This window comes from Drosophila sechellia, chromosome 3L (assembly GCF_004382195.2).
Source record: "Drosophila sechellia strain sech25 chromosome 3L, ASM438219v1, whole genome shotgun sequence".
Classification (NCBI taxonomy): Eukaryota; Metazoa; Arthropoda; class Insecta; order Diptera; family Drosophilidae; genus Drosophila; species Drosophila sechellia.
In genome coordinates, this window is record NC_045951.1 from 19,102,368 (window position 1) to 19,121,748 (window position 19,381).

The following is a 19,381-nucleotide window of genomic DNA, read 5'->3' on the forward strand; positions in this document are numbered from 1 at the left end:
TTTAGGTGACCATAAAACTAATTTTAGCCGACGATATGAAACGATAAAAAAAAGCCAGAATAGCTAGGTTTTCTCTTCGCGGTGTGTACACACTGTCCCAGCAGCTCGGCGATTATTATTTGTTTATTTGTAAAAACCTGGAAAATGAGTGGAAAACTGTCAAAATCGAACAGCTCCTCCAGCAGCATGCTGTACGGCTCCAGCATCTCGGCGGAGTCCATGAAGGTGATCGCGGAGAGCATCGGAGTGGGCTCCCTGTCGGATGACGCCGCCAAAGAACTAGCCGAGGATGTGTCCATCAAGCTGAAGAGGATTGTGCAGGATTCGGCCAAATTCATGAACCACGCCAAGAGGCAGAAGCTCTCAGTGCGGGACATCGACATGGCCCTTAAGGTGCGAAATGTGGAGCCGCAGTACGGCTTCGTAGCCAAGGACTTCATACCATTCCGCTTCGCATCTGGCGGAGGACGGGAGCTGCACTTCACCGAGGACAAGGAAATCGACCTAGGTGAAATCACATCCAGCAACTCTGTAAAAATTCCCCTGGATCTCACACTGCGCTCCCATTGGTTTGTTGTCGAGGGAGTGCAACCCACTGTGCCCGAAAACCCACCTCCGCTCTCGAAGGATTCCCAGTTACTGGACTCCGTCAATCCTGTTATTAAGATGGATCAAGGCCTAAACAAAGATGCGGCCGGCAAACCCACCACCGGCAAGGTACACAAGCTGAAAAACGTGGAGACCATTCATGTCAAGCAACTGGCCACGCACGAGTTGTCCGTGGAGCAACAGTTGTACTATAAGGAGATCACCGAGGCGTGCGTGGGATCTGATGAGCCGCGGCGCGGTGAAGCGCTGCAGTCGCTGGGATCCGATCCTGGCCTGCACGAAATGCTTCCCCGCATGTGCACCTTCATTGCTGAGGGAGTTAAGGTCAATGTGGTTCAAAACAACTTGGCGTTGCTTATTTATCTCATGCGCATGGTTCGTGCTCTTCTGGATAATCCTTCGCTGTTTCTAGAGAAATACGTAAGTAGTTTCTTATTGCTTTGTTCTTCGTTTCTCATAAAAATGATTTTCTCTCTGCATAGCTCCACGAATTGATACCCTCGGTGATGACGTGCATAGTGTCCAAACAGCTGTGTATGCGCCCGGAGCTGGACAATCACTGGGCCCTGCGAGACTTTGCCTCCCGACTGATGGCTCAAATCTGCAAGAACTTCAACACTCTAACTAACAATCTGCAAACCCGTGTCACCCGGTAAATCATACCCACTTAAATTAAATAACATTTTAACATCCATTTTCCCACCCTTCAGCATCTTCAGCAAGGCCCTGCAGAACGACAAGACCCACCTGTCCTCGCTCTATGGCTCTATTGCGGGTCTCTCGGAGCTTGGAGGCGAAGTCATAAAGGTTTTCATCATACCCCGCCTTAAATTCATATCGGAGCGCATTGAACCTCACCTGCTCGGCACCTCGATCAGCAACACTGACAAGACAGCAGCAGGTCACATTCGCGCCATGCTCCAGAAGTGCTGTCCCCCGATCCTCAGGCAAATGCGCTCAGCACCAGATACAGCGGAGGACTACAAGAACGACTTTGGCTTCCTGGGGCCATCGCTGTGCCAGGCAGTAGTCAAAGTTCGAAATGCGCCCGCCTCAAGCATTGTAACCCTGTCATCCAACACGATCAACACGGCACCCATCACGAGTGCAGCACAAACAGCAACCACCATCGGACGAGTGTCCATGCCCACCACACAGAGACAGGGGTAAATAACACTTTAGGCACAAAATAAAATTTCAGCCAAGCATTTGATTCCATGATGGAGACTATGTTGGTTTAATGTCTTTTTATGACCATACTAAGCGGTTGAATATTCTTCTGTTTTAGAAGTCCCGGAGTCTCGTCCCTGCCGCAAATAAGAGCCATACAGGCCAACCAGCCGGCGCAAAAGTTTGTGATAGTCACCCAGAACTCGCCGCAGCAGGGCCAGGCGAAGGTGGTGCGGCGTGGCAGCTCCCCGCACAGCGTGGTGCTCTCCGCGGCCTCCAACGCTGCCAGTGCCTCCAACTCGAACTCAAGCTCCAGCGGCAGCCTACTAGCGGCTGCACAGCGGACCAGCGAGAATGTGTGTGTTATTGCCGGTAGCGAAGCGCCAGCAGTTGATGGTATAACAGTTCAATCTTTCAGAGCACCCTAGACGCCACCTCGCTGATCATTGAGACGGAGATTGTGCGCGCACCGCCCGAGCTGGACGATCTCTCGCACTTGGAGTAGCCAGCTTAGTTCGTAGTCTACATTTTATCATTTTGTATGCAATAAAACAACAAATGCGGGTTACTCCCCCCAAAGATGTAACCACACAAAGAGAAACCATATTAAATCATTATTTTCATACTTTTTGTGTAAACAATATTTAAGGATTCCTCATAGAAATATTAAGCTACAGTTCTGTAAATAACGAACTGTTGAACTTAACTGACTGCTCTCCCACCCCACGAATCGAAAGCTTGCCCACGCAGTCAGCACGCATGTGCGGGTATGGGCCCCCAAGTGGCTTGCTATTGATTTCTCCAGCGCATTGCTGGGCGAACGCACAAAGAGCTCTGCTCAACACTCCTTGTAGATACCCAACGCAGGACAGGCGAAGCTCGGAGCGTCACTGTCAGCATTTTCAAAGGATAACGAGGAATTCTCACAAATACCCAGGAAAGATGCATGCCAGATTTGCGGATCCCGAGCCAGCGTCTCCGGACAGCGTGGATGGAATCGAAACGGAGTCACTGGAGGCACGAATTGAGGCCTTCAAGCAAAATCCCCAGAACATGGCCGCATTGCGGGAGGCGCTCGACGATGTGCTCCTGCGGGCTGAGACGGAGGCCAACAGGCGGGCAGTTGAGAGCCAGAAATCGCAACAGGTTGACCACACATATCTAATATTCGTCTTCGAACTAACTGACCTAACTTGTAACTTCCTTTGCAGGGCAAGGAAAAACGACCGAGTAAGTATACGCAGTGTGGTTCAGTACTTTTCGCTTCTTGGCTATTTGGATAGTGTATGGCTTTTCCCTTTTGAGCACTTCAGCGCCAATCCTCGCCAAGTGCTGGCTGCTGAATAGACTCTTATGCACAAATCCTTTTCTTTGTCCTGCTTAAGTATTTTTGTATCGAGGATTTTCGTGACAATGAACTCGCTTGACACCGAAGAGTGCCTAGGCTCAAAGTTGGTGAATGAGGTTGAAATCTCAAAAATTGGAAATATTTCGTGCTGAAATTAAGAGAACCTTCGCGTAATGTTATCACGAACTTTTCAAGTTTAAAAAGTTTCTCTGATTTTGTTTGATAAAAGTGGGCGGCGAATCTAACTAACTAATGACAGGGCGACCGTTTTGGGCCTCCTCCAAGGCTGTTAACAGGTGGCAATTAAAACGGTGGAAAGCATATAATTTAGAATATATAAACGCACTCGCACGCCATTTTCACCCATTTTCCCAAGCCCAGCCAGCTCGATTGCATGACCATATTTTGTTGCACTTAAGTTGTATTTTGCGTATCACTGATCTTTATTTCCGTATTTTTGTACTCTCTGCGCCTCGCATGCACTAATCTCTCAGGTTTCGCCATACCAGATTTTAAGAACGGCAAGGTGGTGAATCGCGCCCGGGGATTCGTGGTGCGGATCTTCGATGCCATATGCAATTGCGCCAACAACAATGCGGCGGCGGCCACGACGCGCTTCAAGCTGAGAAGCAACAGCGGCGGAGGAGGAGGCGGGGGAGCCAGCGGTAATGGCAAGCGACAGCAGTCGCAGGATGAGCCGGAAACCCTAGTCCTGACCAAGAAGAAGCCCGCCGGCGAGGGCAAGAAAAAGAAGGGAGTCAGCATGGCCAATGACGTTCAAGCCGGCGTTCGACTGATGGACTAAGCCAGCAATAGTGGACAATGGTCCATGCAATGGGAAAACATAATCAAAATTAAAAACAGCCCTCCCTGAACACAGAACTCTTACTCAGCAATCCTCTACTGTCGTCCTACCGCCACCTTAATGGATCTTGTCCAGAAGCATTTTCTTCGCTCAAACGTCTTAGGCACAAACCACAAATTCCACGTCTTCCCCTTGAAGACCACCAAGTTTATGGTGTAAGACTATAAGCCCTGCAAAAGGAATCTTAAAATTGCATGGAACAGGGCTGATGGAAAAGCTTTAGCTCTCTACTTTATTGTTTGATATACCCAAATGTGATCCCAGATGGTAATGTTAACGAAAACTCAACTCGAAGCACAAGCAACTTCTAGGCTAGTTATGAACGGAGAAACCCCCTATATACGACATTTGTATACACTCTCCAGCTCTCAGACATCACAACACAATCAACAGCATTACACAATCCCAGTGGAATCGACGAGGGTTTGCCCCGAATCTCCACCTAATTATAACTACGATATATCAAATTATATACCTAACCATATGTGTATGTGTATGACTATAGGTGTGTACGGAACCACCAACCTATTTAGATGTGTTGCGTAGCAGTTAAAAGTATTTTCAAACCAAAGCAGCTAACAACAAACGGTTCAATATACAAGCATTAATGTGTACTGATTTTATATACAATGTACTAACTACTATACGTGTGAATGTCATTAGACTCTTAGTTGTTTACACAGGTTTCCTCGAACATCCTCATCAAATTCATCAACTAATCCGCACACACGCTCTAATCGGATATATTTTTGTGAGCCCCTTTTTGGAGAGATCTACATGCATATAAAGACACTACTCTACACCGAATCCGAAATTTAAGATATCGATTACGATACATATATAACATAGCTAATGAGAGAACTTTGTACGCAGATTTGCAAGGCAACCATTTTGTATAAGATTTGCATTTATTTTGTAACCACTTGAATGCAAAGATCTCCCTAAGTTTGAATGCGTTGCAAAGCCAATTGGATGTTTATCGATTACAAAATGTATAAGTGTGCGTTATGCGAACATAAAACAGTTGTATTTAGTTAATAATATCAGCAATAAACTATAACATGTTTGAAATCAATGCGGCGTGGTTATATTTTGGGGTGCCATTTTTAACTACAAAAAGGTTTTCAAATATATGATTAAAGATTTTTTCAAAGATTTGAATATCCTTGCAGATTGCTCTTATCGAATTCAGTCTATTGCGGGTATACACATAATCGATAAATTAATTAAATTTAAAGTACATAGCTTTGATAATATATAATTCAGTTTTGATTCAATCAGAATTGGAAGACCTTGTCATATTGAGTGTCGGATGAAATAATATAACACAAATTACAGTTTCGTCGTTTTTAATCATAAAGTGATGTTGTTCTGAATTGCTTGCCAAAGCTAACATTCTTTCTTGTCATAATTTATGTTAAGTTTACTAATGTTTTCCAATTCTATTTGATGACTTAAACATCGATATTAAAGCAATCATCGAAAGATTGGGCATTAAAGGATGAACCCGAATGAACTTAGTTCCCAGAAACCTTTTTAAGGCCACATGAACTGACCATCGGCGTTTTCAGAGAAACACTTTGCCGTCTGGTAGACCCTCTCGCACGATTCCTTGAATTGTTTATCTGCAAAAAATATACCTTTATATATACGAAGAGCTATGTAAGGTAAGTTTGAGTGTAGTTACGCGTATCCCGGCAAGCTTCAACGGATTTCCTGGACATCTCCATCATTTCCGGGGGAACTAGATGCGGAAGTTGGGCCAGGGCCTTGGGCGCGTTGAACTCGCCCTTTTTGTTCACAGTGCCCGCCATCAAGGACACGCACTTTGTGTAGCACTAAAAGGATAAAGGATTAAAACACTGGTGCCTACAAAATGAAAGTGGCACTCACCATGAGATCCTGCGATGGCGGAAAGTTGAAATCACCCACGCGAAGCCGATCTAGATCTTCTGTTTTGAGCTTAAACTTCGGCGCACAGCCACTGCGGATCATGTCTAGCGAGGTCAAGAACTGCTCCATCGTCATAGCAACTGCAGGATCGGGTATCAGGAGTACCAGCACTTGCAGGACGATCGCGAAAACAGCGGAAGAGCGTCGTTTCCAATGCTTCATGGCGGCGGAAAGCTAAATACGTTGAGTAACCATGTCGTAGGAGAGTTTTATAGGTGGTCATGGTGGCAGGGAAAGGTGGTAATTAAATCGCAGGGTTTAGTAATTAAGTAACGCACTCGCACGCCATTTGAGTTGACTAGGAAGTTGTATTTGTACAATAGTCGAATTTTAGATATACCTGTTAAAAAATAAGATATATTTTTTAAACCAATTTTCAGGATAAAGTGGGTAAGCGATGTGCTTATAGCACCGCATATATATGTATTTGATCATATAATATACCCAGAATTTCTAATCAAGTGCTCTACCTATAAAAATTGTTAAGTAATATAAATATGGAAAGGTCTTTGGAATAATATTAAAATTAATATATTTGTAATATTTTTCAGGGATATTTTGACTTTCCATTTTAAACATTTTTTTTGGTACATTTATTTGATATTCGTTTCTGACATAATGACATAATATCCAACTGAATCCCACCCGATACCATTTCCTTCGCCTCTGCTAACTATCCAATACTATTCCTTATATTATATTAAAATGTTAAAGGGTTGGGTGTCAAATTAAGACATTAAAATCATTTCTGCATCGCAAATATTTTCTTCGATTCCGGTTCTGCCGTGCAATTGATTTATTATTACTACTTTGATGTGGAAGCGTCAAAAGGCAATTAAATAGAGAATATAACTGAGTACTTATAAAATCTTCCTTAGTATTTCGGAGATGATACTTCTATGGAATCAAAACCCACCGAACCGGATCATTTGCGATGCACATCACGTTCGCCTCGGAGAATCCAAACTGATCATCATGGGCACCACTCGCCCCTGGCAACATGTTGCCAAGCTGATGCCAGCAACATTGAGATAATACACCAAATTGGGTCTCTAAGCTCAGAGGAGGCATTTAAGGGGACGGCATTTCAGTGGCTTGCTTGCCGCCCTGAAGATAAGCCAAGTGCTCGGATTAGCTCGGAGTATTATATAATACCTACTATAACGCTAGCGGTTCTCATCCCATAAAGCTTTCACCTGGGAACTGAGCATAGAGTGAGACGCTTTATTAGCCAGGAAAACCCCATAGTGTCGACGCATCGAACAGGTTCAACAGCAGTATCCAAGGCAGTATCTGAGCTCGGCTTCCATATCGGAGCAGTAGCTTTAGCTGGCTGGAGAACTGCCAAAACAGAACTGATTCAGTGGGCAACGGAAGCGACTCGCGATTAAAAGTCCCACTGCACTCGCGAAAATAATTCAAAATGAAGGTCTTTCTTTGGGCATTCGTGATTTTACTGGGCTATATCCCGCAGAGTACAATCGCCAAGACAGTATCCAGTGATTTTATGGGTAAGTCAGGCATAGGTTTATATACCAACATATCCATTTAATGGCAAAGTTAATTATCAAAGTTAAAACTCATTTGACCCATATAATTGATATTTCTAAGACAAATTCCAAGAATCTAATGTAGACCAAACCTAAAGATTTTCGTATACCACCCAGATCTTCTCGACTTCAGCGATAATGATGAGTTTCAATGGGGGGAATCGGAGAATCAGGTACACGAAAATCGCACTGGGGAAAACCGCGTCGTGAGTTTCCTATCCCAACATCGCCTAAACAAGCGGCAGGCTCCCACCTCGCAATTGCTGGTGAGTTTGTGTCTTCCGCATCCATATCAGTATGGTATCTAAAAATGATAAACGCAGGAGAACAAGGATTACGGAGCATGTAGCACTCCATTGGGCGAATCCGGCCGATGTCGCCACATTATCTACTGTCGCATGCCAGAACTTAAAAATGATGTCTGGCGCCTGGTCTCCCAGCTTTGCATCATTGAGAAAAGGTATGTGAGTTTCTTCCTGGTGGCTTGGCATCCTTGTATTATATAAACGTATATGTTTATCTTAGCTCCATAGGCATTTGCTGCACTGACCAGTCGACGAGCAACCGATTTGGTCCGCAACTAGTGACCAGTGCGGACAGTGATGAGCCGCGTATCGTTAATAAGCCGGAGCAGCGAGGCTGTGGGATCACATCCAGGCAGTTTCCCCGCCTCACTGGTGGACGGCCCGCGGAGCCAGACGAGTGGCCCTGGATGGCGGCCCTGCTGCAGGAGGGTCTGCCATTCGTTTGGTGCGGTGGTGTATTGATCACCGACCGCCATGTCCTAACTGCCGCTCACTGCATCTACAAGAAGAACAAGGAGGACATCTTTGTGCGTCTGGGCGAATACAACACGCATATGCTGAATGAGACGAGGGCGAGGGATTTCCGGATTGCCAACATGGTGCTTCACATCGATTATAATCCACAGAACTATGACAATGATATTGCCCTTGTCAGGATCGACAGGGCGACTATATTCAATACCTACATCTGGCCAGTTTGCATGCCGCCTGTGAACGAGGATTGGTCGGACAGAAACGCCATTGTCACCGGTTGGGGCACCCAGAAGTTTGGCGGTCCTCATTCTAACATCCTCATGGAGGTGGGTTGCATATTGAAGTATAGTTCATTTTATATACAGCGTTTTTTATTCTGTTCATAAGCTTGCGACTTCTTATATTGATCCAAACAAATTGGTTTCAGCAATTTAAGCAAAAGAAACTTGTTTAAAATAAGAAAATATTTATCACTCCTATCTTCAGGTTAATCTGCCGGTTTGGAAGCAATCCGATTGCCGCTCGTCATTTGTACAGCACGTTCCAGACACCGCCATGTGCGCTGGATTTCCGGAAGGAGGTCAGGACTCCTGTCAAGGCGATAGCGGAGGTCCACTGTTGGTACAACTACCCAACCAACGCTGGGTCACCATCGGCATCGTGTCCTGGGGCGTCGGCTGCGGACAGCGGGGTCGTCCGGGTATCTACACTCGCGTGGATCGCTACTTGGACTGGATTTTGGCTAATGCTGATGTCTAGGATATACGTAGTAATGTCTTCAGTTCGATGGTACATTCAATTTACTTGGCATTAGTATTAAGAAATGCTATGGTCTAAATACACTAATTAACCTGATAACGATAGATATTTATAAAAACTATCAACACCCGTTACACCCCCAAGCTAAATCTAAGACTAAGGCCACGTGTCCGACTTAGCAGCGGCCGCACTGGAGAGCTTCTGCAGCGGCTCCTGCTCTTCAACATTGTTGGTTGTCGTTTCAGTTACATCGGTAAACGCTACCTTGTAGACATCCTCGTAGGTGGTGGCAAAGTGAACCTCCAGACCATCTGTAATGTACGTGGGCAACTCCTCGAAGTCCTTCTTGTTATCCACAGGCAGAATTAGACAATTCACCCCACTACGACGTGCCTGAATGAGGGAGATTTATGATTTACACTCAAATATATCATTTATTTCTGTTTTACTTACTGCAATCGTCTTTTCCTTAATACCACCCACGGGTAGCACTTTTCCCTTCAGGGATACTTCACCCGTCATAGCGATGTCTTGGCGCACCGGCTTTCCAGTGGCCAACGAAACGAGAGCTGTAATAATGGTGATGCCAGCACTGGGACCGTCTTTCGGTGTGGCACCTTCAGGAACATGGAGGTGAATGTGTCTGTAAGGGAAATATATAAAATAACGAAACTAGGAAAAGACAAATCAATAATAAAAACTTACTCTTGCTCTAAGAACAGATTATTGGATTCCAGCGAATACAAAAAGTTGCGCGCCACCGTTAAGGCTATTTGGGCCGACTCCTTCATGACATCTCCCAAATTTCCGGTGATGTGCAGCGATCCGGCGACAGTGTTCGGATCTGTTTTTGCCCCCTGGCGTATGTGACGCCTTGAGGTTTCGATGTAAAGCGATGAACCCCCCATGGCTGTCCAGGCCAGACCCATGACTACACCCACCGGTGTTGTCGTGTACATGCGATCTGAGCTGAAGATTTGCTTGCCCAGGAATGTGGTCAGGTTATCAGCGTTAACCGGAAAGTGCTCGCCTTCTTTTTTAACCACTTTGAAGGCAACCTTGCGAATAACTTTCTCGATATGCTTTTGCAGGTTTCGCACCCCGGATTCCCGGCAATAACTGCGAATCAGCATGTTTAGGGCATCCTCGGAAATGTTGATATGCTTGTCCGTCAATCCACAGTCCTTCATTGCTTGTGGCATCAGATACTGACGAGCGATGGCGATCTTTTCTTCGGCAACATAGCCAGACATCTCAATCAATTCCATGCGATCTCTTAACGGCTCGGGAATTGTGTCGATCACATTAGCAGTGCAGATAAAGAGCACTCGCGAGAGATCCACCGGCACATCGAGGTAGTGGTCCAGGAAATTCGCATTCTGCTCGGGATCTAGTAGCTCCAACAATGCTGAGCTAGGATCTCCCTGATAGCCCCTGAAATAAGATATTTATTAGATTACAGTATATCTCAATGAAAGCCTTTTACTTACTTGCCGATCTTGTCCACCTCGTCGATGAGTACCAGAGGATTTTCAATCTTGGTCTTCTTCAGGCACTGAATCAGTTTACCCGGCATGGCGCCCACGTATGTGCGGCGATGTCCCTTGATCTCGGCCACGTCTGTCATCCCGCCCACACTAAAGCGGAAGTACTCGCGGTTCAAAGCGCGCGCAATGGACTTTGCTATGCTTGTCTTGCCCACACCAGGTGGTCCATGGAAGCACAAGATTTTGCCCTGTGTAGAGCCCTTGAGGGAACTGACGGCAATAAATTCTAAAATACGCTTCTTGATATCCTCCATTCCGTAGTGATCGTCGTTTAGTGTTTCAGTGGCCTTCTCCAGGCAGAGATTTTCGGTGCTGATGACGCCCCAAGGTAGCGAAGTAAGCCAGTCGAGGTAATTGCGAGTTACACTAAAAAAAAGTAGTAGGAGCATATAAGTTAAGCTAAATTCAAATAATTTAGTAGAACTCACTTAAACTCGGAACTGTGACTCTCCAAGAAGTTCAGCTTGGTGAGCTCTTCATCAATAACCGTCATAATAGCTTCGGGAACCACCTTATCCTTCAACTTTTCGCGGTACTTTTCACCAATGGCATCCTTGTCGTCTTTTTCGATGCCCAGTTCTTTTTTGATGACTTTCAACTGCTCCTGGAGTATATATTTGCGATGTTGCTGCTTGACTTTTTCCTCTACTTCGCGTCCAATTTTTTGTTGCAGTCTGGAGAGTTCCAACTCCTTTTTGAGTAAAGTTAAGGCCAACTGCAGACGTTCTGGGATCTGAAATAGTGATACATATATGAGATATATATTTCCTAAATTACATCGGTTAAATAAATTACATCGGTTTCCTCAAGGATTTTTTGCAGCTCAGCTGGTTCTCCAGCGGAAAGGGATGCTCCCAAATCACACAGATATATGGGGTTGTCGACAACTCGTTGATTTTGATGCAGCATTTGCTGTAGACTCTCCCTGAAAAGTATGATTAATGACAGATAAACATGGTATTTGTATCATTTTTGAACATACCTATACAAGGGATTCATTGTGATTATGTCCCGTAGAGTCTTGATTATCTCCTGAGTTAATGCCTTTACCTCTTCCGTTTGTTTATAAATCGGTTGCTTAACGTTCTCCACTTCTACAATAAGAACAGGTTGGGCGCTGGACGCAGATTGATTAACATTTTCTTCCGCTCCATTCTCAGGTTCCACTATCTTTTCTTCTGTTGGAGGCTTTGGCAAACTCGATGACTCGACTTTGCCTGATTTCAGTGGCGGCTCCAGAGTCTGGTTTTGTACAAGTTCTTCAGCAGCCGCCGATTCACGTGATTTTCCGGTCCGACTCCTGGGAATTCGGCCACGGGGCTTTCGTGCTGGGTCGGACCTTGATTTTATAGGTGCCGCATCCGCTTGATCAGTGCTTTGATCTTCAGCTGGGATTTGTAATTTTATATTAAATAGAGGATAATGCAAAGTTGTCATTTTCACTAAGGGCAGAAACATAGGTCACACATCTGGGCGCTTAGTGGGTGTGTGGAAAACATGCTTACCGGGCTTAGGAGTTGGCACGTCCTCTACCACCTGACCTGTTATACGAATACGACGGTGTGCCACCACTACCATACGCAGCTTATCACCGAGATCCTGCAGCTCTTGGATTTGGGCAAATGTTCCGAGATTGTAAACATCATTCAAATTGGTGATAAGCTCCTCTTCGCCATCAGTTTTTTTAAGGAAGACACCCACGTAAGGTTGATTCAGCTTGACTTTGCGACGCAGCAGATCCATGATGATGGGATTGGATACCTATTAGCACATCGGATTTTTTCAACGCCAAAAAAAAAGTATTATTAGAGCGTTCTTTTACATGTTTTAAACACTAAAAAGAAGTCTAGCTCATTAAAAGCTTACTGACTGAATCAATTAATGATAGGGAGTAGTTATCCCTCCAGTGGCATGAAATCTTACCTCCACTATCTTCATGAAGCGGGGAAAGAGAGGATTTTTGCGCATGGCCAACAGCGGGACATGTGGCCACACGTCCGGCACCGCCACAGTTGCCGGAAGATGGGGATCTTGCTCCGACATAAGATCGGGTCCCATAATAATATCTCCGTTGGAATCATCCCGTTTGCGGCTGTAGAAGCGCTGCACCATCAAATTGGCTCCGTGGAACCGCTGGAGACGCAACGACCGATCCCGGCAGTATTGCATCAGGGAACTCTGGACGGGACGATTCCGGGTCCACACTGACGCCGAGGCGATGCCCCGCACCATGGGGCGCACTCGGATAGCGCGGGCTAACATATTGAAAGCAATATCCACTCGCAATTTACTTAGAAATAACTAGAAATGGTAGAAAAACAATTTGCAGTCTAAATGTGTGGTGAGTGATTATGTGACGGCTTGTGAAATGACAGCAGCTGGCAGTGCTGCAAAACGATTTCGTTTATTCTTGCACAGTGGTACCGGTGAAATCTTAAAAAATCTGTTTAAAAATATAAAAAAAAATATTTTTAAATTAAAATACGGCCTGCTAGACGTTATTTCAAAAATGTGCAAAAATCCCTCCGGCTTTTTTTTCTACAGCGCATGAGCCCAATGATGTCGACAATGTCTTTCTTTATTTAGGGATTTTTTTAATTTTGGAATTAATTTTTTGAATTTTGTTAGTAAAAAGCACCCATTATAAAATATATCTTAATTTAGAGTGTTTATATTTAAAATTGGTATTTTATAATTTTATAATTTTCGAAGTTTTGTGTTTTAAGCCCACAGTACATTCAGTGTTGATAGCCGGCGAATTACAAACGAAAGATAGCAAAATATCGTCCAAGTCTAACATTTACCAAAATTGTATTTATCTGCATTTAATCATGGTTTCCCGATTCGACCAACAAAAGACCAAGCACCAGCTCTTCCACGTGTCCCTCAGCCTTGCCACCATCCTGATCTGCATGGCGTACATGCAGTATCGCCGGAATTGGGCACATCTCGGCAGCTTCTGGGATTCTCTGGTCGTCCCTATTGTTTTCCTCGGAGAGCTTCTAAAAGTTGTATTGGCCCGCTTCTACGGGAAGGTTGAGGATGGCGTCCTGACCGCTAAACAGCGCCAGAAAAAGAACTCGTACTTTACGCCGCGGGAACTCCTCGGAGGATTCACCCTGCAGTTCCTGTGTACACTTCTCTACGCCTTTATCTGCATCATTTTGGGAGCCCCGGTGCTGGGCAACTATGAGCAGACCTTCGTCTTGGCCTTACTTATGACGTTGTTGACGGTGTCACCCACAGTTTTTCTCCTCGGTGGCGGAGGAGCACTCCAAGTGTGCTTCTGCGAGAAACCGGACTTTGTTACCAAGTGCGAGGACACGGCTCTGAATCTGTTCAAGTACAATGCACTGGGAGGTATTCTGGGAGCTTGGGCCGGGAGCGTGGTGGCTCCACTGGACTGGGGACGTGACTGGCAGGCATATCCCATTCCCAACGTGATCGGAGCACTGCTGGGAAGCGCTCTGGGCAATATATACGCTTGTACGCATGTCCTCTACGCCACAGCCCGAGTTTACATGACCAAGAAACGCACTTAAATCTAATAATAAACTTTTAATTCTGCCACCAAGATTATTACGTTGCGCTGCCACTGAAACCCACTCATCCACTAAGAACCACGTCATCATCTCGTCTAGTCAGCAGCTTAGGAACTACCGAAAAGCAATTACCAATTTAAAGTTACATGTTTAATCATATTACTAGCGTGTATTATTAATGAATTCTTTTTAAATCAATCAATTAATAAACTAACAAAATTTAACCAAAGGCGTCTTAAAAACCATAACACCTAATTCCTTTCCCAATCAAATCTTATTTTCTTGTTCTTTGCGCAGATTCTTAATCAAAGAATAGATAACATATAATGATTTAATGACACCACTTGACAAACATATTAGGCTTTAACTGCCATTACAAAGCTCTCATCCTCCAGTAGACACCGTTGGCCCACATAGTTTTCGTTGGGCTCCCAGTAGTCTTCTTCATCAGCATCCGCCAGGGACTGCCAAGCATCCTCATTATTTAGCGCTCCCTCGGGTAGTGGAAACTCCCGTCGGTTATCTAAGGTGTCGTCAGAAGAATGTCTCCTTCGAAGGAAAGAAGCTGTTGGCGCCGCTGGACAGTGCCCAGTCTCGAATAGTTTGTAAAGCTTAATAAAGTGTAAGCCACAGGCCAAGCGCTGCCCCTCCTCTCTAGCTACCAGGGCGCTCCAACTTAGGACCAATGTGGCGTGCGGTACATAGTCAGCTACGCTTGCGTTGAACTCTTCCGAGGAGATGTTGGTATTGAAATACACAGTCTCCTCGTTGGTAAGGAAGCTGTGCGGGTCGTGTATCGGAGGCATGTGCTGCTCCACCTGCTGAGCGTGCTGGGCCGGCAGGATCTTTAAATGGGAAAGTCGCGAATGAAGCAATGTTTTAATCGATGGAATGTCTTTGTATTCTTCTTGTGTTTCTTTCTCGAGAAGGCGGCACTGGAAATTGCAGCAAATGGAAGACTTGAGGCACTGTGCTCCAGCCTGTCCCGGGCTGACTCCCATACTGTTCATTACTGTAAAAAAAATTAATATTAATTAATAATCCCATGTACTAGTGGAACTACAGAACTTAATAAAAATTAAAAATAAATTAAGAGCTCATTTTGCAGCTTTTAAAGATCTCAGCATTATCAATGTACTTACTATATAGTTTATCCGGATTCAACTTAAATTCCTTGGAGTACAATGAAATAGAGTTGATGTACACTTCTGTTCCCTCCAGTGCATGATGGTTCCTAACGTTCACATCCACTCCCAGTTCATTGGTAACCGCATTGCTGACCACACAAGTGGAGTCTGCCTGCAGGCAACTCTCTACCTGCAGCTGCCAAATATGCCGAACCAATCGATATTTAATGGGCGAATTTGCTACCGTTGGCAAGGAGTAATAAAATAGTAGGCGTAAGGTAAAGGGTCCCGCCTGGTGTGGAGCCTGCACCCACAAGGAGATGGTTTGAACTTGCTGGGCGTCTAGGGCAGCCAGCCCAGGCCGGTTAAGTAATCGGTAAACTCGCTGTCCTCGGATTTCCTTATCCTTAACTAGCTTGTCGTTAGAAAGATTGCGAAGAGCTACACAAAACAATGTAAAATGTAAACAAATATTCATTAATAAAATGTATTAATTACTCACAACTCATCATAGCCAGTGGCATTTGGCTGTGCTGATCCAAAAGGGACACACAGCGGGGGTTATCGCATCCCAAATAGATCTCTTCAATCGGAGCAATTCCCAGATTCCGAAGAGTTACATGAACGGGAACAATTTCACCAGCCAACAGTCGACTGGGAACGGGAGTAAAGCTTACATTCATGGCGGGCAGTTGGGGAACCAGTTTGATAGTTAATCTGTTGTCCAAAACGGTCTGCGAGGATTGCTTGGCATTGTGAGGCCTGATCTTTTGGGTTTCAAACTGTAAGGTACCCAGGAGACTGGCTGCAGGATCCGCACCGGCTGCCACTCGGCAAACGACTCCCAAAATACTCAAACGTCCGGTCAACTTGGGAGTCAGCTTAAAGTGCAAGGTTTCTTCGGCCTGTTCGGCCAATTTGATGGAAGCCACGCAGCTCGTTTTGATTGCTGCTCCTACTGCTATTTTATTAGCAGTATCCGATGATTCCTCATAAGTACAGGCGTTGGAGAGCACCTCATCATTGTCCAGTGTGAGTTTCCACAGTAAGTCAATCTCGGATAGGGCTATTCCACATCGAACGCTATTTGAGAGGGTTACAGCTAGCTCAATGGGTTCACCTTGCACGGCAACTGGAGTTTCCAATGCAGGCTGCTGTTTAGTGTACAAATATCTCGACGGTTTAAAGACAAAGGGCTTATTATTGGCAGCCGTGATCACAAGCATCTCTTCAATCTTGTTCCAAATGGGCTCATCTGCAGTCAGATTTGAGTTGATGTCTATGTTAGTGGCCGGCACATGAGGTGCCACAGCCGACGGTGATTGCACTAAAGTAAGAACACGAACGGAAGATTGCACTACTTGGGGTAAGGCATGTGGTAGTAATCCCAGCTCAGGACTTCGCTTAACAAGTTCCTGAAAAAATATGCGATAGTTTATATAAAGGCAAATTGTATGCAAAAAAGTATATTACAAACTTACATTCTGAGTCTGAATGTACTCCTTTAAGAAACTGGTCTGCTGCTGGGCACTTTGAAGGCTTCCAGGTCGCAGTAAATGGGCGAAAGATCGACTGGCCTCCTCAAGTTGTTTAAGCATGTAGGCCTGCTTGGCCACCGTATATTGAATGTGGTCCTCAGCCAAGCTCCACTCGCGCTTTTGGAAAACCTGATAGGCCTGGCGATAGCAACGGTATGCATGCTTTCTTTGTCCAGCTCGGGAATAACGATTCCCGGCCAGCACGATATGGAAGGCATACTTCCTGTGCATTGGCGGTTGGGTCACCAGAAAACAGTAGGCTGCCTGCTCCAGTAAGAGGGCTGAGCGAAGATCTGATTCCTCGTTGGTCATGCGAATCAGTTGCTTGGCCACTTCACTATATAGTCGCGCTGTTTTTAAACATTCCATGCTTAGGAGCGTAGCTCTGGTCGCAAATTGCTGCAATCTGTAATAACAAAATAATAGAAAAGCTGTTAAACTAGTCCCAAAATTAACTTACTTGCACACTGTGAGATAACACACAATTGCATCCTCCATGTAGTCATATGTCTTTCTTTGGGCAGTACCCAGCATGAAGGCGGATAGGGCAGCCATTTCTAGGGCTCCCGCATAGTATTGCCACGCTGAATCCGCATTGAAGTCGCGCTTGGCTTGGTGGTAGGATTGAAAAGCCAAATTGTAGTGACCAAACATGAAGTAGAGATCGCCCAACTTTCGTGTTTGGAGCTCCGCAGATTCATTGGTGTAGCTGTGAACAAAGAGTCCCATTAAAATGTGAAAGTTGCAACAAAATAAATCTTACATGACTGCATTTTGATTGTTTGCTCCTGCTCCCGGCTTGCTAGTGACGAACCATCGTTTTGTAGCGCTTAACAGCGACTTGCTGACGCCCTTTTTGTTCGTCACTCCCTCGGCGAGAATAGCCACCAGATGCTCGATATAGGGAATCAATGCTCGAACAGCATAGTCCTGCACAAAGTGTCGTAGGTTGTCAATGTCCCGACTGGTAAGACATCCGCCGTGAGGTGCATCCGGCTCTAATTCATTTCCCCAAACATTGGGATTGATTGTTTGGGAGGCAATACTCTCGCTGCTGATGCTAAATTTCGAATTAATCGCCTCTGTGGCGCTTTCCTGCATGGGACTCAGCGGATGAAGCATGGCCAGATCGCTATCTTGAGCACTGACTCCTTCCAGGAGCTGTGACATTTGCATGGCAGGCATACTTATGACAGAAACTGCTTCCTGTGGCGATTTCGGTGCACTAAGATCCGTGGAGAGTAGATTTGCGTCACTTTTAGGCTGTCTTTTAATAAACGTTGCCCAGTGATCTGGGACCTCAGCTGCACCCTGAGAATCCAGCGAGTTGATCGACACCAGAAAACACTTGCTGTCTCCGAAAGTAGATTTGAGCAACTCGAATCCCTGCTGTGCCTTGGACAAGTCTCCCTGGCTAGCCTCGTGCAGCACCACGTAACTATTTAGGACCTCGGTGGGATGGAACCACTTGGGCAGCTTTTGGGGCGTGATGCTCTGCATCTGCTGCACACGTTGTCCCAGTTTGTGGGCGGTCTCCACAATCTGAGGATCTGCGCTGGATAGCACTAGCAAACAGCTTAATAGATGGCGGGTGAACTCATGATCCGCCGGAAATTGCACAGTTAAAAAGGTCTCACGCCACTGCTCGAACCAAGGTTCCGATGTGGGTAACTCAAGGTCTATGCCAGCTGTAGGAGAATGGTAAAAGGATTACCAAAAGACATTTTTGCATCGCCGAAACGCTTACCTATGGTGGCCAGTCTGGTTTTGTCATTGTGGGCGTTGGTCACAGACTCGTTGAGCATCTTCCTGGCCAAAATTGTTTGCGGCGGCCGCCAGTCCACATCACAGAAGTTGAGACGGAGTCCACGCACCGATACACTCGTTCCGGACACGTCGCGAAAGTGAGCTAAAGAAGGGAGTACAAGTTTAAGTTTGTATCAATATTATAAATATGTCATCCACATCATAACAACCTTAAAACAACAACATTGCACGCAAAATGTTAAATAACCATGTCGAATCGGTTGGGAGTTCCATCGAATAGACCTATTTGCTTGGCCGCGTCTATGCCTTGTTTACCTCACCCGCACGCTCCTCTCACACGACAACCATTCCCCATTCCATTCACTCACCATCATTTGGCAACTTTGCGAACGGCTGCAGGAGTTCCACGAAGGAGAGGTTGTTCCGGTGGCAGATCTCGTCCGCCTGTGGACTGGACAGCACGCCGATCAGCGGCGAGAAGATGTTGCGGATGATGTCGCGGGCATTGTAGCTCTGGCCCGTCAGGTGCAGCATTACTCCAACTATTTACAAAGAAAATACAGAACACCACACAACAATTGGAGGGAACAGCTGGAGATGTCACTTGATGCAAATATGTATCGAAACTATCGTTACTGGAAGAAAGTCGATAGCTGTTTTTTGCGCTGATATCGATCGCTTTTCCAATCAAGGAATACATGTTCCAATCTTTATTCGACTTGGCTTTTACTGAAGATCATTATTTTGACATATGTATGTGTATTTTTTGTTAACCATTCCATTAAACATTTATCTTTATTTCGTGTCAAGGCCAGTTGTATCGAAAT

The 19,381-nt window shown here is 45.4% G+C and overlaps 7 protein-coding genes across 11 annotated transcripts; 4 read left to right on the forward strand and 3 right to left on the reverse strand.

The window, feature by feature from the left end:
* The first annotated feature begins 73 nt into the window (after nucleotides 1–73).
* Nucleotides 74–2,390, forward strand: LOC6619373 (transcription initiation factor TFIID subunit 6). 3 transcript variants are annotated; one of them, XM_032717355.1, is made up of 5 exons: nucleotides 74–1,029; nucleotides 1,092–1,261; nucleotides 1,320–1,775; nucleotides 1,898–2,135; nucleotides 2,185–2,390. In XM_032717355.1, the coding sequence occupies exons 1-5, from the start codon at nucleotides 145–147 to the stop codon at nucleotides 2,227–2,229; spliced, it is 1,794 nt and encodes a 597-aa protein (XP_032573246.1). In that variant the 5' UTR covers nucleotides 74–144; the 3' UTR covers nucleotides 2,230–2,390. The 3 variants fall into 3 exon arrangements, with proteins under 3 accessions (XP_032573246.1, XP_002043589.1, XP_032573245.1); XM_002043553.2 differs by having other exon boundaries at nucleotides 2,198–2,390; XM_032717354.1 differs by having other exon boundaries at nucleotides 1,898–2,291.
* A 175-nt stretch (nucleotides 2,391–2,565) lies between these two features.
* Nucleotides 2,566–5,067, forward strand: LOC6619374. 2 transcript variants are annotated; one of them, XM_032717356.1, is made up of 3 exons: nucleotides 2,566–2,925; nucleotides 2,991–3,009; nucleotides 3,622–5,067. In XM_032717356.1, the coding sequence occupies exons 1-3, from the start codon at nucleotides 2,722–2,724 to the stop codon at nucleotides 3,930–3,932; spliced, it is 534 nt and encodes a 177-aa protein (XP_032573247.1). In that variant the 5' UTR covers nucleotides 2,566–2,721; the 3' UTR covers nucleotides 3,933–5,067. The 2 variants fall into 2 exon arrangements, with proteins under 2 accessions (XP_032573247.1, XP_002043590.1); XM_002043554.2 differs by having other exon boundaries at nucleotides 2,722–2,925; nucleotides 3,637–5,067.
* Nucleotides 5,068–5,324: 257 nt separating this feature from the next.
* Nucleotides 5,325–6,125, reverse strand: LOC6619375 (general odorant-binding protein lush). The gene is made up of 3 exons (XM_002043555.2): nucleotides 5,886–6,125; nucleotides 5,680–5,830; nucleotides 5,325–5,617 (listed from the first exon to the last, which is right to left on the reverse strand). Exons 1-3 carry the CDS (start codon nucleotides 6,105–6,107, stop codon nucleotides 5,529–5,531), a joined length of 462 nt encoding a protein of 153 aa, XP_002043591.1. The 5' UTR covers nucleotides 6,108–6,125; the 3' UTR covers nucleotides 5,325–5,528.
* A 903-nt stretch (nucleotides 6,126–7,028) lies between these two features.
* LOC6619376 (trypsin-1) lies at nucleotides 7,029–9,129 on the forward strand. The gene is made up of 5 exons (XM_002043556.2): nucleotides 7,029–7,456; nucleotides 7,613–7,761; nucleotides 7,819–7,955; nucleotides 8,021–8,600; nucleotides 8,761–9,129. The coding sequence occupies exons 1-5, from the start codon at nucleotides 7,369–7,371 to the stop codon at nucleotides 9,031–9,033; spliced, it is 1,227 nt and encodes a 408-aa protein (XP_002043592.2). The 5' UTR covers nucleotides 7,029–7,368; the 3' UTR covers nucleotides 9,034–9,129.
* LOC6619377 (lon protease homolog, mitochondrial) lies at nucleotides 9,057–12,944 on the reverse strand. 2 transcript variants are annotated; one of them, XM_032717352.1, is made up of 9 exons: nucleotides 12,504–12,944; nucleotides 12,086–12,341; nucleotides 11,563–12,022; nucleotides 11,376–11,505; nucleotides 11,009–11,313; nucleotides 10,524–10,946; nucleotides 9,739–10,467; nucleotides 9,487–9,676; nucleotides 9,057–9,426 (listed from the first exon to the last, which is right to left on the reverse strand). In XM_032717352.1, exons 1-9 carry the CDS (start codon nucleotides 12,840–12,842, stop codon nucleotides 9,190–9,192), a joined length of 3,069 nt encoding a protein of 1,022 aa, XP_032573243.1. In that variant the 5' UTR covers nucleotides 12,843–12,944; the 3' UTR covers nucleotides 9,057–9,189. The 2 variants fall into 2 exon arrangements, with proteins under 2 accessions (XP_032573243.1, XP_002043593.1); XM_002043557.2 differs by having other exon boundaries at nucleotides 11,563–11,968; nucleotides 12,504–12,943.
* A 376-nt stretch (nucleotides 12,945–13,320) lies between these two features.
* Nucleotides 13,321–14,346, forward strand: LOC6619378 (uncharacterized protein C1450.15). Its single transcript, XM_002043558.2, has one exon. It carries the CDS (start codon nucleotides 13,412–13,414, stop codon nucleotides 14,120–14,122), a length of 711 nt encoding a protein of 236 aa, XP_002043594.1. The 5' UTR covers nucleotides 13,321–13,411; the 3' UTR covers nucleotides 14,123–14,346.
* LOC6619379 (trafficking protein particle complex subunit 8) lies at nucleotides 14,272–19,155 on the reverse strand. The gene is made up of 8 exons (XM_002043559.2): nucleotides 18,923–19,155; nucleotides 18,535–18,696; nucleotides 17,551–18,475; nucleotides 17,248–17,496; nucleotides 16,731–17,193; nucleotides 15,752–16,664; nucleotides 15,265–15,690; nucleotides 14,272–15,134 (listed from the first exon to the last, which is right to left on the reverse strand). Exons 1-8 carry the CDS (start codon nucleotides 19,086–19,088, stop codon nucleotides 14,479–14,481), a joined length of 3,960 nt encoding a protein of 1,319 aa, XP_002043595.1. The 5' UTR covers nucleotides 19,089–19,155; the 3' UTR covers nucleotides 14,272–14,478.
* Between the last annotated feature and the right edge of the window lie 226 nt (nucleotides 19,156–19,381).

Excerpts from the sequence above, each read along its gene's own strand:
- LOC6619373 (XM_002043553.2), top strand. The coding sequence starts at position 145 with ATGAGTGGAAAACTGTCAAAATCGAACAGCTCCTCCAGCAGCATGCTG. Across the intron at positions 1,262-1,319 it reads CTGCAAACCCGTGTCACCCG|CATCTTCAGCAAGGCCCTGC; the intron begins GTAAATCATACC and ends CCCACCCTTCAG. Across the intron at positions 2,136-2,197 it reads CACAGCGGACCAGCGAGAAT|AGCACCCTAGACGCCACCTC; the intron begins GTGTGTGTTATT and ends TCAATCTTTCAG.
- LOC6619374 (XM_032717356.1), top strand. The coding sequence starts at position 2,722 with ATGCATGCCAGATTTGCGGATCCCGAGCCAGCGTCTCCGGACAGCGTG.
- LOC6619375 (XM_002043555.2), bottom strand. The coding sequence starts at position 6,107 with ATGAAGCATTGGAAACGACGCTCTTCCGCTGTTTTCGCGATCGTCCTG. Across the intron at positions 5,831-5,885 it reads CGCCATCGCAGGATCTCATG|TGCTACACAAAGTGCGTGTC; the intron begins GTGAGTGCCACT and ends TTATCCTTTTAG. Across the intron at positions 5,618-5,679 it reads TGAAGCTTGCCGGGATACGC|ATAAACAATTCAAGGAATCG; the intron begins GTAACTACACTC and ends TATTTTTTGCAG.
- LOC6619376 (XM_002043556.2), top strand. The coding sequence starts at position 7,369 with ATGAAGGTCTTTCTTTGGGCATTCGTGATTTTACTGGGCTATATCCCG. Across the intron at positions 7,457-7,612 it reads AGTATCCAGTGATTTTATGG|ATCTTCTCGACTTCAGCGAT; the intron begins GTAAGTCAGGCA and ends TATACCACCCAG. Across the intron at positions 7,762-7,818 it reads CTCCCACCTCGCAATTGCTG|GAGAACAAGGATTACGGAGC; the intron begins GTGAGTTTGTGT and ends TGATAAACGCAG.
- LOC6619377 (XM_032717352.1), bottom strand. The coding sequence starts at position 12,842 with ATGTTAGCCCGCGCTATCCGAGTGCGCCCCATGGTGCGGGGCATCGCC. Across the intron at positions 10,947-11,008 it reads AGTCACAGTTCCGAGTTTAA|TGTAACTCGCAATTACCTCG; the intron begins GTGAGTTCTACT and ends ACTTTTTTTTAG. Across the intron at positions 9,427-9,486 it reads TTAAGGAAAAGACGATTGCA|GCACGTCGTAGTGGGGTGAA; the intron begins GTAAGTAAAACA and ends TCCCTCATTCAG.
- LOC6619378 (XM_002043558.2), top strand. The coding sequence starts at position 13,412 with ATGGTTTCCCGATTCGACCAACAAAAGACCAAGCACCAGCTCTTCCAC.
- LOC6619379 (XM_002043559.2), bottom strand. The coding sequence starts at position 19,088 with ATGCTGCACCTGACGGGCCAGAGCTACAATGCCCGCGACATCATCCGC. Across the intron at positions 17,497-17,550 it reads AACAATCAAAATGCAGTCAT|CTACACCAATGAATCTGCGG; the intron begins GTAAGATTTATT and ends CTTTGTTCACAG. Across the intron at positions 15,691-15,751 it reads GCCACTGGCTATGATGAGTT|CTCTTCGCAATCTTTCTAAC; the intron begins GTGAGTAATTAA and ends TGTTTTGTGTAG.